General features: G+C 57.4%; 1 protein-coding gene across 12 annotated transcripts in view; it reads right to left on the bottom strand.

Moving 5' to 3' along the window:
* The window catches only part of PAX8 (paired box 8), a 41,189-nt gene extending 23,362 nt beyond the window's left edge, over positions 1 to 17,827 (bottom strand). For 11 of the 12 annotated variants that reach the window (XM_073324909.1, XM_073324915.1, XM_073324913.1 and 8 more), the window contains exons 1-2: positions 17,693 to 17,827; positions 17,195 to 17,391 (exon numbers count right to left, since the gene is read on the bottom strand). In XM_073324909.1, the coding sequence (XP_073181010.1) occupies positions 17,195 to 17,219 (25 nt within the window). In that variant the 5' untranslated portion in view covers positions 17,220 to 17,391; positions 17,693 to 17,827. The remainder of the gene's footprint in view (positions 1 to 17,194; positions 17,392 to 17,692) is intronic. The other variant, XM_073324911.1, reaches the window with a different exon arrangement.
* Between the last annotated feature and the right edge of the window lie 558 nt (positions 17,828 to 18,385).

Here is an 18,385-nt window from a genome sequence, read left to right as displayed (position 1 = left end):
CCTGCGCGATAGGGAAGCCATCACAGCTTGGACCAGGCCGCCCCCAGACTGGGCTGTAGCCAACCTAACATGCAGTTAAAGTGACATGGGAGAAGCATCAGTCGCTCATTTCCATGCCAAATATGTTATACGCCTGTATGGAGCTGAGCAGAACAATTCTGCAGCCCGTGCTCCTTCAGCAGCATGTGTCTGGGCAGATTCGGATCTTCTCTACGCCAGCTCACACCAGTGAAGTCACTGGGGCTACCCTGGGTTCACAGGAACATGAGATAAATCAGAATCAAGCTGTTCATTTGGAAAGAACTTTATGCTCTAATGTATTTGCCCCATGCACTAGGCGAAGGGTGTGGCTGTGGTTAATGCACGGGACTAACAGCCAGGAGCCCTGGGTATAAATCCTAGCTCTGCCGCTGACTCACTGGGCGACCTGGGGCAAGTCCCTTCCTATCTGGGACCTCAGTTTCCCCATCTGAAACCAGCAGGGTTGTTGGGGGTAAATTCCTTAAGAGCTTTTGCCCAGATACTGCTCTTGTTTGGAGAGGGGAATGTGAGTACGTAGCTAGGATGATAAGTCTGCTGACTGCCATTTTGCAAATGGGGAAACTGAGACACAGAGAGGGGACGGGACTTATGTAACTTCATGAAGCGAATCAGGGGAAGAGCTGGGAGGAGCTCAGCAGTTCCTGGTTCCCAGCTCCGTGCTCTGCCCCGGGCTGTGATTGTTTGTGTCCAGTGTGGCAGTATTCTCCCTGAGTGACCCCCAGACCGACATGCACACGCAAGGATCTACACACATGCACATGGATCTGCACACAGAGTTACACGCATGCACTGACCAACACACATCCACACAGCTCTACATGCATGCACAGATCTACATGCACCCAGATTTACATGCCCATGTGTGCCCACCCCTACATGCCAGCAGGGAGCTACACACAGGCTTAGACACACTCGTATCTCTGCACACCCCAACACAGACACCCAGCCCTACACGCTACCTGGACCCCCCCAGCCATTGCCCCTCACAGCCCCATACACTCCACTAGTTGCCAGCAGCACTCCCTGCCTGCTCCACCATGTGCCCGCTTCCTTCTCTCCAGGATTGTCAGGCTTGCCCTTGGCCAGATGAACACGTTCCCACCCACTGCTCTAAAGGCAATGGGTGGGAAGGCCCTCATTTGGCTTGGCGTCGTTACAGGCCAATGCACGGGCAGATATTGGTGCAGTGCAGGGTTGCATGGGTAGGAAAAGAAGTGCAGTAACCCTGGCCCTGGCACCAGCTGCAGTTTCAACCAAGAGGGTAAGGCTCGGTTGGGCCGGAGAGGAAGCTGCCCGCAAGGTGGCGAGGGGTACGGAGTGTACAACCCAGGTTGACCATTGGGACCCTGGCAGAGGGGTACAGTTCGGGCGCCTGGGGACGAGGCATGGCCATCTGGGGGGGAGCTGTTGGAAAGGGGTGTGGAAGCAAAGGAGACACGCACGCCAGAGAGAGGTGAGGCGAAGCCGAACTTCACAGCCAGGGAGAGGGGTGGATTCCCTCTTGGGCGATGGGTTGTGGTGCTGACAAACATTTTGTACTGCAATGAGACAAGGTGGGTGGAGAAAGAGCTTTTATTGGCCCAACTCCTGGCAGGGAGAGAGCCCAGCTTTCGAGCTACGCAGAGTAATTTACAGTTTAGTTTCCTAACCGAGCATTTGATGACACTAGATGTTATTTATTTTCTGTTCTTGTTCTGCCAGATTTCTGGGTTTTTCCTTTATACAGTTTAAAACTGGAAGATCTCTCCATCGTCCTGATTTGCCAGAAGCTGGCAATGGGTGACAGGGGACGGATCACTTGGTGATTCCCTGTTCTGGTCATTCCCTCTGGGGCACCTGGCAGTGGCCACTGTCGGCAGACAGGACACTGGGCTAGATGGACCTTTGGTCTGACCCAGTCTGGCCGCTCTTATGTTCTTATGTTCCTCTCCTCACGGTAGGCATTGCCGGACCAAGGCCTGGGTCGCTGCATAAGCACCACTGTAAGGTTTGAAGCTCATCGCAAGGAGAATCTGCTGAACATGAGCTCCCCGTGCGATGCTGGGGCCAAAAGGACTAATGTGACCCTGGGATGGGTAAACAAGGGAATCTCAAGTAGGAGCAGAGAGGTGATTTCACCTCTGTGTTTGACACTGGTGCGACCGCTGATGGGATCCCGTGCCTAGTTCTGGTGCCCACAATTTAAGCAGGTTGTTGATAATGGGGGAGGGTTTGCAGCAGAGCCAGAAGAATGGTTAAAGGCTTGGACAACCTGCCATCGACCCCAGGAGCTCCATCAAAGAGACTGTCAAGGGGGACCTGGATCCCAGTCTGTCCCTGGATCCCTGTCCCTGGATCCCAGAACCTACAGAAATTGGTACCAGAGGGGTCTTCAGTCTAAGGCCTGACACGATCCGCTGGCTGCAGGTCCAAGCCAGGGTCACTAACCATTGGAACGACCTCCCAAGGGCCTGGTGTGTTCTCCAGCACAGCCCATTGCTAAAGCGAGCGGGCTGCTTTGCTAACAGTCTGCTCCAGTTCAAAGAGGGATTAAGTTGGGGATTGGGTGGTTGGACTGGATGATTGCCTTAGCCCTGTCTGGCCTAATAATCTCTGACTCGATATACCACTCCCAGCCCCACTCCCAGGAACGTAAGGTCAGCCAGGTGGGAGCAGGGAGCTTGAGGCACCAGTAACGCTTAGAGGGGCTCAGTGTGGGACGTGAAAGGGGGTGACATACAGGAGCTGGCTGAGATGGTTACAGGGGCTGGGGAGGTCAGGGTACAGCGCTTGGGAACAGAGGCGGGGTAAGGGTGTTGGGGAGGGGCAGTGGAATTGGGAGACAGAGCCTGGCGGGTTCTGGGAGGGTGTCCAGGAATGTGGAGCAGAGGACAGGATACAGGGAATGGGGGCAGAGGGGTGGGGAAGGGGAGCTGGAGTACCAGCTACCAAGGGGGTGGGAGAGAAGAGTTGGGTTACAGAGAAGTGCCATTAACTCTCCAGAGCAGAGTTTTTTCCATCTGGCCAGCCCCTAGTGGTCAAAACCAATGAACCAGGCCCCCCAAAATGATGAGGTGGCCTTAGAAACCACAAGGGATTTTTGCAATGCCAAAGGTGGGGTCCTTTTGTCTTTGCTTTTTTGCGAGGGGGCCTGGGGCCACATGACCAGCTGCCCTCTGCAAACAGGCAGTCTGGAGCAGAAACTCCCCTGGCTCCAGGAGCTGGGGCTTTACAAAACACCGCAAAGAGAGTGGGGATCAAACCCCCAGAGGCTGCTGGGCTTGTGCAGGGTGAGCCTGGCTGGATCAGGGAGTGCTCCCCATGGTGTTAGGGGGTTCAGGCTGTAGGGCAGGCCCCTGGTGGGTGCTGGAGGATGTGGCCTGTTTCTGGGGTCTCAGTGTGGTGCGAGAGCCAACACATGGGGGGCTCTGAGCAGGGGCCTGTTCCTCTGCGAAGCCTGGCTGCTTTCCTGCTCCACCAGCCCCTGGGCAGTAAGGAGTTAATTTAAAGGGGACTCAGTTTGGGGTGGGTGGTAAGGGGGGGGCGCATGGCGAGAGGAAACCAGATTAATAGAGAAATGGGGGGGCCATTAGAGAGACAAAGAGGAAATCAGGCCGGAGCAATAGAGAAGCAAAATCTAATATCAACGAGGGAGAAATAAATGGAGATTAGGGCGAGCAAATTAGCTGTAATGGGCTCGGCGCTAATACAAAAATAACAGGCGAGGGGAGAATGCCTCCGAGGGGCGCCGGGCTGCGGAGCCGGAGCGCTCATGCAGGCAAGAACGATTATGCAGGGGAGGCGAGATGGAGAGCGGTGGGGGGGAAAGGGGGGCAGCTGGCTGCCAGGCAGTGGGTGTGCATGGAGGGGAGGGCACCACACATTGGCGCAGGGCTGGGACGCGCTGCCCCGCTGGCCACCTCACTGCACCATCTTTTAAACAAGCCCCCACCTTCCAATGATTCCCCACCCCACTCCTGGGCCGGCCCAGAGACCCCCAGTCCCGCTGCAGGCCATGTGGGACAGCCCCAGAGAGGGGGAACTCCACAGCACTGTGGGCATAAGGCTAAAAGGCCTGTCAGAATCTGTCCCTGAAGGGGGCTCTGTTAGGGCCTGATCCTGTGAGGTGCCAGATCCCCTCACTCACTGGAAGGGGGTGCTGCATCCCACAGGGCCAGGACCAGCAACAGGGATGCTCACACTTGCTGAAATAATGGACAAGTGATCACACCAACAGGGCTATTTACACATCTGTCCAGCCATCATAATAATTGAATCATAGAAGATTAGGGTTGGAAGGGACCTCTGGAGGTCATCTAGTCCAACCCCCTGCTCAATGCAGGACCAACACCAACTAAATCATCCCAGCCAGGGCTTTGTCAAGCTGAGCCTTAAAAACTACAAAGGAAGGAGATTCCACCACCTCCTCAGGTAACCCATTCCAGTGCTTCACCACCCTCCTGGTGAAATAGTTTTTCCTAATATACAACCTAGACCTCCCCCACTGCAACTTGAGACCATTGCTCCTCATTCTGTCATCTGCTACCACTGAGAACATCCAAGCTCCATCCTCTTTGGAACCTCCCTTCAGGTAGTTGAAGGCAGCTATCAAATCCCCCCTCACTCTTCTCTTCTGGAGATTAAACAATCCCAGCTCCCTCAGCCTCTCCTCATAAGTCATGTGCTCCAGCCCCCTAATCATTTTTGTTGCCCTCCGCTGGACTCTCTCCAATTTGTCCACATAATTCCTGTAGTGTGGGGCCCAAAACTGGACACAGTACTCCAGAGGAGGCCTCACCAGTATCGAATAGAGGGGAATAATCACTTCCCTCGATCTGCTGGCAATGCTCCTACTAATGCAGCCCAATGTGCCATTAGCCTTCTTGGCAACAAGGGCACACTGCTGACTACTATCCAGCTTCGCATCCACTGTAATCCCCAGGTCCTTTTCTGCAGAACTGCTGCTTAGCCGGTCGGTCTCCAGCCTGTAGCGGTGCATGGGATTCTTCCTTCCTAAGTGCAGGACTCTGCACTTGTCCTTGTTGAACCTCATCAGATTTCTTTTGGCCCAATCCTCCAATTTGGCTAAGTCATTCTGGACCCTATCGCTACCCTCCAGCTTATCTACCTCTTCCCCCAGCTTAGTGTCATCTGTGAATTTGCTGAGGGTGCAACTAATCCCATCATCCAGATCATTAATGAAGATGTGGAACAAAACCAGCACCAGGACCGATCCCTGGGGCACTCCACTTGATATTGGCTGCCAACTAGACATCGAACCGTTGATCACTAACCGTTGAGCCCGACAATCTAGCCAGTTTTCTATCCACCTTATGGTCCATTCATCCAGCCCATACTTTAACTTGCTGGCGAGAATACTGTGGGAGACCGGATCGAAAGCTTTGCTAAAGTCAAGATATATCATGTCCACCGCTTTCCCCATATCCACTGAGCCAGTTATCTCATCATAGAAGGCAATCAGGTTGGTCAGGCATGATTTGCCCTTGGTGAATCCATGTTGACTGTTCCTGATCACCTTCCTCTCCTCCAAGTGCTTCAAAAGGGTTTCCTTGAGGACCTGCTCCATGATTTTTTCCAGGAGCTGAGGTGAGGCTGAGCAATCTGTAGTTCCCCAGATTCTCCTTCTTCCCTTTTACAGTTTGGTCTGAACATGTATCAGTCAGCCACTTATCAAGCCATTTAATCTGAGCCCCCTTGATTTTATATTGTTCTAGATTCTTAATCAAAATGTCAGCACAAGGTCACATGCCTTAGAGGAGTCTAAGCATAGAATATCAGGGTTAGAAGGAACCTCAGGAGGTCATGTAGTCCAACATCCTGCTCAAAGCAGGACCAATCCCTAATTTTTCCCCAGATCCTTAAATGGTCTCCTCAAGGATTGAACTCACAACTCTGGGCTTAGCAGGCTAATGCTCTAAACCACTGAGCTATCCCTCCTCCCAACACTGTTAATTACAACTCTACTAATAACTTTACCAATCAACCTTGTATTCTCATTTTTAAAATATACAGCGTGAATTTGCCAGGATCTGTTTTCCATAAACCCACATTGATTGGCGTTAATTACATTGCTTTCCTTTAATCTTTATTAAAGGAGTATCAGATTGGCTACCACACTATTTTGCTGATGTCAGGCTGACAGGCCTGTAACTCCCTAGGTCGTCCCCTTTTTAAATATTGGCACAACATTAGCTTTCTTCCGGCCTTCTGGAACTTCCCCAGTGCTCCATGACTTAGCAACAACAATCAGCACTAATTGGACAGGAGACACCTTTGCCAGCTCTTTTGAAACTCTTGGGTGCAAGGCCTCTGCTCCTGCTGATTTAAAGAGGTCTGACTTTAGTCGTTGCTGTTTGACATCCTCCTGAGCTGCTGTTGGAGAGGAAAGTATTTCGTCATCTTATGATACGAATACTTCATCCAGCTCTTTTCCAAATACGGAGCAGAAATATTTATGGAACAGTCTGCTGCACAGACACACAGTAAGAGAACACCCCTCCCCCTCAGCCCTCCGTCTCAGGTGCGAGACGTGACAAAAGGCTGATTTTCAGAGGACAGGGCTCGGGGATTCCCGGACATCCTTCCAGGCTGTGGGCCATCTTGGTTGTAGAGCACAGTCTGTCGGACGGGTCCAGCTATCTTGCCACATCGGCCTCTGAGCCACCAAGATCTTTGTCCCAGTTTTGCTCAACCAAATGCTCCACGGCACTTTGCTTCCATGACACTCAGTGACCCTGGTGTTCAAACGGGGAGTGAAGGTTGCTGGCGGGTGGGTTCATTCGCAGTCTATGTTGGGGGCCAGTCGGGGCCAGGGTTAGCCCTGGGGGAGGGAGGGGCAGAGGTCAAGTTCCGGGGGACAATTCAGGGGTCTTGCTCTCTGCCCTGCAGGACCTGATCCAAGCCCAGGGACTGCAAGTCCCTCCCCTGAGCGCGGGGGGCTTTGGATCAGGCACATGCTTCCACTGGTGCCTCAGCCAGCGCAGTTGTGGCTGCAAGCAGCAGCACCGCACCCAGGCCCGGAGCAGGGCAGGGTCAGAGCCAGGCAGCTGCCAGAGGGAAGGACGTGCTGCTAGCCAGGACCTCGGCATGGTGGAGTTAGGGGCAGGCCACACTCAGCAGGCTGGCATGGCCAGGGGGACGTGGCCTTAGCAGGGGGCACGCATGGACCTCCACTGAGATCAGGGTTCCCACTGTGCAGACACACAGTGAGAGGCTGCTCCAAAGAGCTGGGAGGGGAAACCGAGGCATGGGAGAGGGAATGGGGCCCAAGGTCCCCCGGCAGGGCCTATCCCTGCTAGAGAGGCCTCCATCCTACAGGGAGCAGTGGGATGCAGGGGGTCCGCTCTGGGGCAGATGGAGAGAGGCATTTGGCCCCCTCCCCGGGGGGAGGCAAGATGTCATGCGCCATTAAAATGCCTTTAACGGGAAAATCTGAACCCTTCCTCCAGCCCCATTAACTGCTTCTAGACCCCGCTGCGACACTTGGCTCCCCCGTCCGCAGCCAGCGGCCACCCCAACCCCACACTCAGCACCAGGCCCCAAATACTGACCCCAGCCCCGAGTGTCCTCTTTAACAGCATCCCCCAACCCCAGGCCAGCCCCCACCATTCCCAGCAACAACCTCCAGCCAAGCTGACCCAGCTCCAGTGCCTGACAGGGAGCTCCTTGGCTTTCCCCCAGCCATATGCCTGGACCTCAGAGTGGGGCTTCCCGGGAGGGGAGCAGAGGCCTGGGGATGCAGCCCCAGCTGAGGGAGCAGGGAGCTTTCCCCTAAGAATCTGATCTGGAAACTCCAGCTGGACTTAGCTGAATAAGGGGAGCAGGAGCAAGGCCAAAACTTGTGTCCAACTTGTGTCAGAGACCAGCTGGGTCAGGCCCTGCCCTGTGCCTCAGTTCCCCCCCGCCCCGTACAATGGAGGATGGGCAGGAGGGGGGAGTTTCCACTGGGTCCCAGCAGAGCTCTGGGCTGTTTTGAACCCTGTCGCCCCCACCCGACACGGCAGTTGCCTCACGGATACAGGCAAAGCCCTGGCAATGCCCTGGTGTAAATCAGGCGAAGCCCCATAGAAATCAGAGCTGTTACATGGCAGTCCCTAGAGGCAGAATCTGGCCTATGACCCCACAGCCCCGGAGCGACGAGCGTTGCTCTGCACAGCCCCATGCGACGCTCGGCTGGCGCGCATCGGCCCCCGCGGGCCTCTGGGGGCCATTAATGCTGATGAGCTCAGCTCTCGGGCCCAGCAGCCATGAAGGAGCCTGGCTTTTCCCTTCCCAGAGAACGTTTAACACCACCCAAAGGGACTCAGGAACAACCCCTGAGAGCCCTGTGGTACAAAGCCCAACACCCCCAGCCGCAGGCTCCCCAGGCCACCCCTAGAGCAGTGGTTTGCAACCTTTTTTCATTTGCGGCCCGCTAACAAATTCCGAAGGGAGGCGCAGACCCCTTTGGAAATCTCTTCTCTGCGGCTGTCATTAGATTCTGTTCAGTGAGTTTTCAGTCTAAGCCCCCAGGGGTCTGCGGAGCCCAGACTGAGGACCCCCGCCCTAGGCATCGACCCAGCTCACGACCCAGCCACGTGAACACGGGGCCGCTTGGCTCCGTTTCCCTGCATGGATCCGGAGTGCACCAAGGGCCACCCCGTGCCGTCCGCTAGCCTCGCCATGCAGCTATGTGAGGAGTGGAGGCTGGTCCCTGGTCAGTAGCTCTTGGTCCCGGGAGTTTTCGTGCCACGCTATTACGGCCCCGTGGTGCAGCATGACCCCGCCCCAGGACAGCATGCGCATTGCCACGCATCACACACGCTGCATGGCCACGTTTCAGCCCAGCATCACCTAGCCCCGCCCGAGTCTGAAGCCTAAAGATTATTGTATGCCTGTGCCAGACCTGCGCACACATGGTCCCCACCTTCTGACATTTGTGCATGGGAGGGACTCTGCTCCAGCCCCTGACGCCAGTAGGATCACCCCCAGCAGGATCTGGCCCTCGCTGCAATGAGTCTTGCTGATTTACACCAAAGCCTCATCTCCTTGCCCAGTCCTTACTCGAGGGAGTAAGGGCTGCAGGGTTCACTCCTCGCCTCTGCTTTTGGTTGGAGATCACCTCACAGCATCCCAGGGCCACCCCCTTCTGGCAGAGGGCCGCCCCGCCCCAGCCCAGCCGCTCCCCACCAGGCGCTGGCTCTGGAGGCTGCAGATCACCCAGGGATGGGTGTTCCGGGGTGGCCCAGGTGTCTCCATTCCCCTCTTTTCCCTTTAAAGGTGGGAGGGGTGGATTTGTGTGGCATTGTGATTAAAGGGCCAGATCTTTACTTGGGGTAAATCAGCCTCTCTCCCTGGCTCCACCCCTGATTTCAAAGAAATAGGGGGGTGATTTTCAAAAGGCACAAGGGTGCAGTGAGATGCATAGAGCCCTTTGGCTTCCCACAGGCCTGCGCTCCGCTCTGAAAATCTGCCCCATATTCAGCGCTATTGCGACAGCCGGATAGTAAGTGACAATTCGTTACGACCACCCGATTACTCCATCACTGCGTGGTGAGGTGCTGCACTGGTGACGAAAAGCCCCGTCTGTCTGGTGTGTATGATACCGGCTGCACCACAAGATGATTTACGCAGTTGTATTTCTCCCTCGATTCGTTCCGATTCCTGCCTTGGCTCAGGGAAAACATGCCACCGTGACGTTCCAGAGACCAGGGCCAGATCCTCAGCTGGTATCAGTCACTGGGCATCTGCTGGATCCCGCGTGCGCAAGTTTGCACCCGCTGGGCATCTCGCCCCCTCACATTGCTCCAGCTGGCAAAAATACACGCAGCATTTTTCAAATATATTTTCGGATCTGAAACATGTTGCTTACTCTTCTCTCTCTGCAGGGCTCTGTGGCCAGAGGGGGGATATGGACACCTATACATATGGGTGTGTTCACGTATGTTGGCTGTGTTTGTGTATGTTAGACTGTGTGTATGTTGGGCGTCGGTGCGTGTCTGTGTATTTGACTGGGCGTGTTTGTATAGACACCCTGGGGGCGGGAAGGTGTTCGTACAGAATCGTGGGGGTCTGTGGATGCTGCGGCTGTCTGTAGGTTGGCTGTGCATATAGTGGGTTGTGGATGCTGTGTCGGTTTGTCCACGTCTGTCTGGATGGTGGGCGTAGGTTGGCTGTGTGTGTCTGTTCCAGTCTTTGGCGTGGGGATCTGTGACCGTTGGTGTGTTGACAAGTGTACCCTCTATGCTGGTGCGATGATGCAGGTTCGTATCCTGCATGAGTGCATGCGTGCGTGTGGATGCACTGGCGTGTTGATGCAGTGGTGCATGCACGGTGCATGGGGTGAGCAGCTGTGCAGTGGGGAAGTGGGGGGTGCAGTGGGGGGTGAGTGGTGCATGGGGGTGGCTGGGGGGCACAGTGGTGGGGTAGGGTCACAGTGGTGCATGGGGCTGGCTGGGTGGGGGGTGCAGTGGTGGGGGTTGGGGTCACAGTCATGCATGCGGGTAGCTGGGGGGTCACAGTGGTGGGGGTAGGGGTCACAGTGGTGCATGGGGCTGGCTGGGTCGGGGGTGCAGTGGTGAGGGTGGGGACACAGTGGGGAGTGGGGGGTTCAGTGGGGGGCTGGGGGGCACAGTGGTGGGGGTTGGGGTCACAGTGGTGCATGGGGCTGGCTGGGTGGGGGGTGCAGTGGTGGGGGTTGGGGTCACAGTCATGCATGCGGGTAGCTGGGGGGTCACAGTGGTGGGGGTAGGGGTCACAGTGGTGCATGGGGCTAGCTGGGTCGGGGGTGCAGTGGTGAGGGTGGGGACACAGTGGGGAGTGGGGGGTTCAGTGGGGGGCTGGGGGTCACAGTGGTGCATGGGGGTGACTGGGTGGGGGGTCACAGTGGTGCATGGGGCTGGCTGGGTCCGGGGTGCAGTGGGGAGGGTGGGGACACAGTGGGGAGTGGGGGGTTCAGTGGGGGGTTGGTCACAGTGGTGCATGGGGATGGCTGGGTGGGGGGTCACAGTGGTGGGGGTTGGGGTCACAGTGGTGCATGGGGATGGCTGGGTGGGGGGTCACAGTGGTGGGGGTTGGGGTCACAGTCATGCATGCGGGTAGCTGGGGGGTCACAGTGCTGGGGGGTTGGGGTCACAGTGGTGCATGGGGCTGGCTGGGTGGGGGGTGCAGTGGTGGGGGTAGGGGTCACAGTGGTGCATGGGGCTGGCTGGGTCGGGGGTGCAGTGGTGAGGGTGGGGACACAGTGGGGAGTGGGGGGTTCAGTGGGGGGCTGGGGGTCACAGTGGTGCATGGGGGTGACTGGGTGGGGGGTCACAGTGGTGCATGGGGCTGGCTGGGTCCGGGGTGCAGTGGGGAGGGTGGGGACACAGTGGGGAGTGGGGGGTTCAGTGGGGGGTTGGTCACAGTGGTGCATGGGGATGGCTGGGTGGGGGGTCACAGTGGTGGGGGTTGGGGTCACAGTGGTGCATGGGGATGGCTGGGTGGGGGGTCACAGTGGTGGGGGTTGGGGTCACAGTCATGCATGCGGGTAGCTGGGGGGTCACAGTGCTGGGGGGTTGGGGTCACAGTGGTGCATGGGGCTGGCTGGGTGGGGGGTGCAGTGGTGAGGGTGGGGACACAGTGGGGAGTGGGGGGTTCAGTGGGGGGGTGGGGGTCACAGTGGTGCATGGGGGTGACTGGGTGGGGGGATGCAGTGGGAAGTGGGGGGTGCAGTGGTTTATGCGTGACACATGGGTGGGGGGAACATAGTGGGGGGTGCTCTGTTGTAAAGCTTTTACCTTGCCCGGTCAGGCCTCATGGCTCCCCACTCCCCTGGGCTCAGACTGGGTTTTTAAAGCATTTTATGCCTTTTAAAAAACAACTCTCATTTCTCCCCTCCCAACCCCCTGCTCTGGGCCGTGAGTGATTAGACCCTGGGCCTGGGCTTACACTCCCTCTGCCCCTGCATCCCAGCGCCCATTAATAATTACAGCAAGGCGGGGGCGGGCTGCCGAGTCCTGCTCCCATCGCTCCAGAACCAAACCTGCACTCACCGCAGCCACCACAGGATCGGGCCCACGGATAAGGGGCCTGGTTCTTGTCCCTGCTCCTCCCTAGCTCCCTCCAACGCAGTGGAGCTCCTGGGGCTGATGTAAATTACAAGGGAGAGAAGGATCCAGCCCTGGGCATGCACTCGGGTGAACAGAGAGCAAGTGTGAGAAATCAGGACACTTTTTTGAGGTGGGGGGTCGGGTAGAGTTGTGTGTATAAGACAAAGCCCCTAATACGGGGACATCTGCTATCCTGCCCCTCCCCCCCGGAGCTGAGCAGGGCCGGGTGACTGGGGATCTCTCTGAGTACAGGCGAGTGCTACAATCCCCCCACCCCCGCCAGCCCATCAGCTCCTGGGCTGAACTGCTCCTGCTTTGGGACAGAGTAAAACGTTCTATAGAGCCTCCAACATGAAACCCACTTGGACTCCGGCCCTGAGGTCACTGGCCAGGTGCCCCCGCCTCGCGGATCCAGGCTCCTGGGGCCCGAGTCACTGCAGAAACAGCCTCTACAGGCCGAGCGACACGACCAAGTTTTGCCGGCCTGGCTCTGGGGAGGGGGGCCGGGTGCCCCCAGGGCACTGGAGCAATTTGTACGGTGGGGGCTGAGAGCCACTGAACCAAAGTAAACCCTGTGTATGATGGAAACCACTTCCAGCCAGGCTGTGCGGCAGCCCCCCTCCCCCCCGCACCCCTAGTTCCAGCACCCCTGCCTCAGAGCCCTGCCAGCAGCAGCCTCAGCTGGTTGTCCTGGTTGCGCTTGTTTGCCTTGGGGATCCCAGCCCCGGGGGGGGATTTGCTGCTATGGCCAGGCTGGTGCAGCTCTGCTGGCTAGGCTGGTCCAGCAGACAAGGCCTCTCTTGTCTTTTAACGGAGTCGCTTGGGACGGATCCCCACGACAGTCGTGCGGCGCTGTACGTGTGTGTGAGACTGACGCCGGGGATGGGGCCGGCTGGGCGGATTTATAGAGCGGGGGGCGTTCTGCAAGCTACGGTTTCTGGCTACATGATCTATCTGCAAAAAGAAAAGGAGGACTTGAGGCACCTTAGAGACTAACCAATTTATCTGAGCATGAGCTTTCGTGAGCTACAGCTCACTTCATCGGATGCATACCGTGGAAACTGCAGCAGACTTTATATACACACAGAGACCATGAAACAATACCTCCTCCCACCCCACTCTCCTGCTGGCAATAGCTTATCTAAAGTGATCACTCTATCTGGGTGTCCTTCCTTATTCCTGCTCAGATGTAGGCCTTTGTGGTAGTGTGCGGTACACACCCACTGCTAGGCCGCAGCTTGCCACACACCGGGTGACCAGACAGCAAGTGTGAAAAATCGGGATGGGGGAAATAGGCACCTCTATAAGACAACGCCCCAGATATTGGGACAATCAGGACATCCGGTCACCCTAGCTTCACAGCTCGATCGAAAGTGAACACAGACACAAACACAGGAGTACTGCGGCTGGCAATTCCCAGACACCCCACAGACACACAAGAGACTCCCAACACACTTACACCTGTCTGTATAGCACCTGTCAGCACCTGGTCTCCTCTAGACATAAAGCTACACAGCAGAGCCCTGACTAACCCCCTATCCCGGCAGGGGCTATGGCTAGATCCAGACACACGCAGGGGTAAGAAATCACAGCCCTGCGCACCCAGGCCATTCCCTGCCTGCCGCTGTCCCTGGGCCCAGACATGAAGGACCCACCCGTGTTTACCCGCTTCCCAGCAGCCACCCAAATCCCTCTGCGCTCACTGCCAGCCTCTTTGCCCCATTGTCCCGGGCCACCGTTTAAAAAATGAAGTCCGAAGGACGTGTGGCAGGGTGACCCTTTAACATGAATTAACCGCCCCCCTCCCCGCCCCCAGGAATGTAGCCGTAGATTTATGACAAGATAATAAACCCCGCGTAACCCGAGAACCCAGGATAAAGTCCCCCATGTGACTTCCGAAAAAGTGTCCAAACCCCCCCGGTCACAATTCAAGTGACGAAGCCTGAAAAGACTCTTATCTGGAAACTCATCCGGGAGGTGGCTACATTATCTCCTAATTAACTTTCCTTGAGGACTTTCTCTTGCGGGGCTGGGGTGGGGGGAGAGGACGCGAACCGTCCACAAAGGCAAAGCCCGAGCTGGGTGTCAGAACCCGCCTCGGTCTCTGGACAGCCGGGCCGGGGGGACACTGCTGCCCGCCCCAGCGCCCCCCCGCGAAATGACCTGGGTCCAGCGGCAGCGCCCTGTGGTTGATTTGAGATTTCTTTTATTTTCCCTTTTTTAACCATATTCTCGCGCCCTGGTTTTGGCAGGGCTGGGGAATGGCCCTTCCTGCCTCGCAGATGTCTTTTGGCGACCATGGCCATTCTTTAGTTGGGACTTTCACCCCCCTGTCGGTGGAGCCGGCCGGCTCGGGGAGTCGCAGGCCCCGAGCAGGTCCCATTTCCCCGGCACGGGGAGCTGAAGGGGGCAGGATCAAACCTTAACAACCAAACCAAAAATCCCGCTAGCCAGGGAGCGAAGGAGCCAGCGAGAGAGAAAACACAGCGGCCAAACCCCCGAACCAAAGACAACGGCACGTCTGTGTTTGTGCTGGACACGCCGGGAGCAGAATCGCCGGGAATCAATTTTTCTTTAAAAACGGGACCCACAAATCAGGCCGCGCCTTGTAAAATCCCGATGCTTGCGGTCGCTCCCTTCGGGACAATGCTGGGGTGAGAACGGACCCGGGGACAGCAAACACAAGGGCTGGGTCTGGAGCTGGCCCAGGCCAGCGCGGCGGTCACTGGGGGCTCACGCCTTTATTTTAAAACGTGTCTGGCTGGAGAGAGGCCAGCGGACGCTGCATTTCGCCCACCGGCTGAGAGATTGGTTTCTCCCTTCAGAAGGAAGCTCTGGAAGCAGCAAGGAAAGGAGTGTAGCAATGGAAACAGAGCCCGTCGCTGCCCGCTTTGCGTTGACCGACCGATTTCGCATCGATTGGGAGAAATAGATTTCCTCTCGGGTTTTCTTTGTTACGTGGCAAAGTCCCTGGATCGCTCGGATTTGTTTAAACCCAATTCGGCCTCGTGAGTCCGAATTCAGGCTACACACTGCAGCCCCCGGGCCTGTGTCGGTTTACACAGGGCCGGCGGGAGGCAGGAGAAGGAAAGGGGAAGCGAAGAGAAATGTTGGATTTAATGTGAAGGGGGAAGAAACACGTTCGGTGCATTTATTTTTAACGAACAGAAAATCCCCCCAGCCAGGGGCTGCCGGCCGAAAAAGCGGGACGCGAGCCGAGACCTGGGATCAGCACACAAAGCCGGGCTCGGGTCTGATGTGCCATGGGGCAGAGCGGACCCGAGCCCGTTCGCTGCGGAAACCACACAACCAAAATATGCCCCGATCCGGATCAAAGAGCCCCCGCTCCATAGAAACACAGTGCTCGGGGCAGGCAGCTCGGACACTAGTTCCCTGGAACCGCTGGGTTTACACAAGAACCGGAATGACGCTCTAAAACACTGGGGTGTGTTACACAGCAGGCTTAACAGAGAGATAAATAGATACCTCCGTACCCCGCTCCGAGCCTGTGTTATTATAAGTCAAGCTTCCTTTACGAAGCTGGACTTCCTAGTCGGCCGGAATTAATCGGAACTATCGATTGTGTCCCCCCGGGATCAATCCAAGCGAAGCGCTCTCTATAAATCCCCGTTTCCCTCCCTCCCAGCCCCGCACGCCGCCCCAGGCTGGTAGCTTCGGACAAACACAGGATCTTGTGGGGCAAATAACCACGTGGATCTTCTTGGAATCGCCCCACGCCCCCGGAAAAGGTGTCCAGCCGAACCCCCTGCCCCCGCCACCTGTCCGTCCCAGCCTGAGCCAGGCCACCGCAATACGAATGCGCAGTCGGCTGCCATCCCGTTCCCACCGCGACCTCCGTGGGCCAGCAGGACCCGAAGCGGAGCCGGCCGAAGCAAAGGGAAAAGTTCTACAAACTCGCCCCTTCCACAGCTCAGGTCCCCCTGTCCGCCCACCTGCCTTGTCCCGCGCCCGGCCACCCGAGCCCGGCGTGGCTTTTAGCAGCCCACGCGGGGGTTGCTTTTGTTTGCCAAGGGCTTTTCTCCATCCCTGCCACCCCCCGCCCAGAGCCCCCCGCTTCCCGCGAGTGGTTCGTGTTTATTCCCACACCTAGCGAGGGAGTGGTTATTTCCCGGCACACTCAGATCCCCGCTGCCCCAAGCCCCATGTATTCGCCCGCATCTGGGGTATTAAAACAAGCCCAGCGAACTGTCCAGTCAATATTCACCCCGGGCCGCCGCCTGCAGCTCTGCACAAATCAAGGGAAACTTACACATCTCAGGATGTATTCCCTGCTTTAGGGGCGACCGGCGGGGTTGATTTCCAGATTTTCGTGGGGAGATTTTAATCACATAATTACCCCGGGATTAACTGCGGGATATTTAGATCTGGGAGAGTTTTTTCTCCTTCTTTAAGACCAAAAAACAACCCCCAATTATCTCCCTTTTAAAAAGAATTAAACATGAATAAACTGTACTAGGCCCCGCCAAAGAAGCCCTCCCTTCTGCTAACGGGGTTCGCTTGGAAATGGGCGCTGGGTTTAATCCAGACCCACGTGAAGTGAATGGAAACTCAGCAGTCAGCAGGGAGCAGAGGACGGGCAAATTTGACTTTAAACTTTATTCCAATTTGACTTTAAACTTAAAATGTCCCTGTTTCAATCTGGCCGCCCGAAGGGGAGATTTTTTTCTTCTCCGGGGTCTCTCTCCCTTTTGCCGGATTTCCCAGTGCGAGGGGCACGCGATCAATCAGCAAGACAAGGGACCAAAGTAGTGTCCCCGCAAAGCAAACGTGGGGAGAAACCCCTGCGCCGCGAGCCCGCAGACACCCAGTCTCCGGCTGGCCCGGGGCTAGGAAAGCGGAAGAAATGGCCCGTCAGCAGGAGACGGGAGGGGACCCGGTGCAGGGGCTCATGTCGGGCGGGATTCCTCTCTTCTCCCCCCGCTGCCCAGTGGAGCCCGCATTTCACACCCCGCAGCCCCCGGTCTTTCCGTCGCCAAGAAGTGGGTTAGCGGCGCAGGCTCCGATCCAGCCCAGCGCGGGGAACGGCTGGAGGACGGAGGAGGCCCAGGCTGGGCAGATCTTACCTGATCGGATGGTGTTATGGGGCATGGCCGGTTAGGGGGCGGGGGAGATCGCCCCTCCAAAGGAAGGCGGGCAGGTGCTCCTGGCGGTAGATCTCTTCTTCCCAAGCAGGAGCTGGGCGCTGCAGAGGAGCAGGGGTGGGGGGTCACCTTTGGATCTCAAGCCCCCCCCCCCCCCCGCCAAGAAAAGTCTTGCAGGCCTGGAAGGGGGAGAAGGGAAAATGAGCTGCTGGAAAGGGCCAGGAACCCAGGCAGCCCCCTTCTGCAGCCAGGAGGGACCCAGGTGTCCGAGGCAGCTTCAGCTGTGGGATGCTTAGGGGTGAAAATACACCCAGTTCTGAGAGATGGGGGGGTCACACCCCAACCCCCCTCCGCTAAGGGTCGCCCCCTTCACTTGGAAGAGAGATTTTACACACACACACCCCGAAATCTGGACCCCCCCGCACCTGGGGAGCAGAGATCCAAGCACTCATCGATGTGGGGGGGGGGCACTGCTGTTACCTGGTCGGCTGCAGCACCCGCCTCGAGCTGCCTGTCTCCGAGTCGGCGGGGGGAGGGGCGGGGGACGCACCACCAGAAATCTCCGTTTGACTTTTGATTGCTTGGGAAGTTTTTTCCAATCAGAGTCATTTCCAGCCGGTTTTATCCCACGGGGTCCCCCCGAGAGCGGCCCGGCAGAGCGGAGAGGCGCGGGATTGGCTGGCTGGGGTTTTGGAGGGGGAGGGGGGTCATGGCTGAGTGGCTTGAAGAGTTAAAAAGAAAGACACAGGAGCCGGGGTTTGTAGACTAGGGAGGAGAGTGGGGAGCCCCCCACACTGCCCCCCCTCGCCCGGACCAGGGCTCCCCCTCACTGAGCCGGGCTTAGGGGCAGGGCTCTGGGCAGATCTGGAGTGGTTAGCTCCATCCTTCCCTCAAGCCCAGGGGCCTGTTCCCGGCAAAGGTCCAGAGTCACTTCCACTGGCCCCAGGGGCCAGTCCCTGCAGGTGGGGCCCAAGCAGAGCCCACAGGAGGGTGCAACCAGCTGGCAGGCCTGGCCCGGGGAGCAAAGGCCAAGACCAGCCCTGGGTGAGCAGGTGCGTGTGGGATTGGGCCCTTCCGTCATGCCAGCTGTACTCAGGTGCCAGGCAGCGATGGCGGGAAAGCGACAGCCCCCGGGTGATGCAGGCTGCTTTCCAAACTGGCAGCTTTGCCTGA

Source organism: Lepidochelys kempii, chromosome 26 (genome assembly GCF_965140265.1).
Source record: "Lepidochelys kempii isolate rLepKem1 chromosome 26, rLepKem1.hap2, whole genome shotgun sequence".
NCBI classification, from domain to species: domain Eukaryota; kingdom Metazoa; phylum Chordata; order Testudines; family Cheloniidae; genus Lepidochelys; species Lepidochelys kempii.
This window is presented reverse-complemented; position numbering and strand designations above follow the sequence as displayed.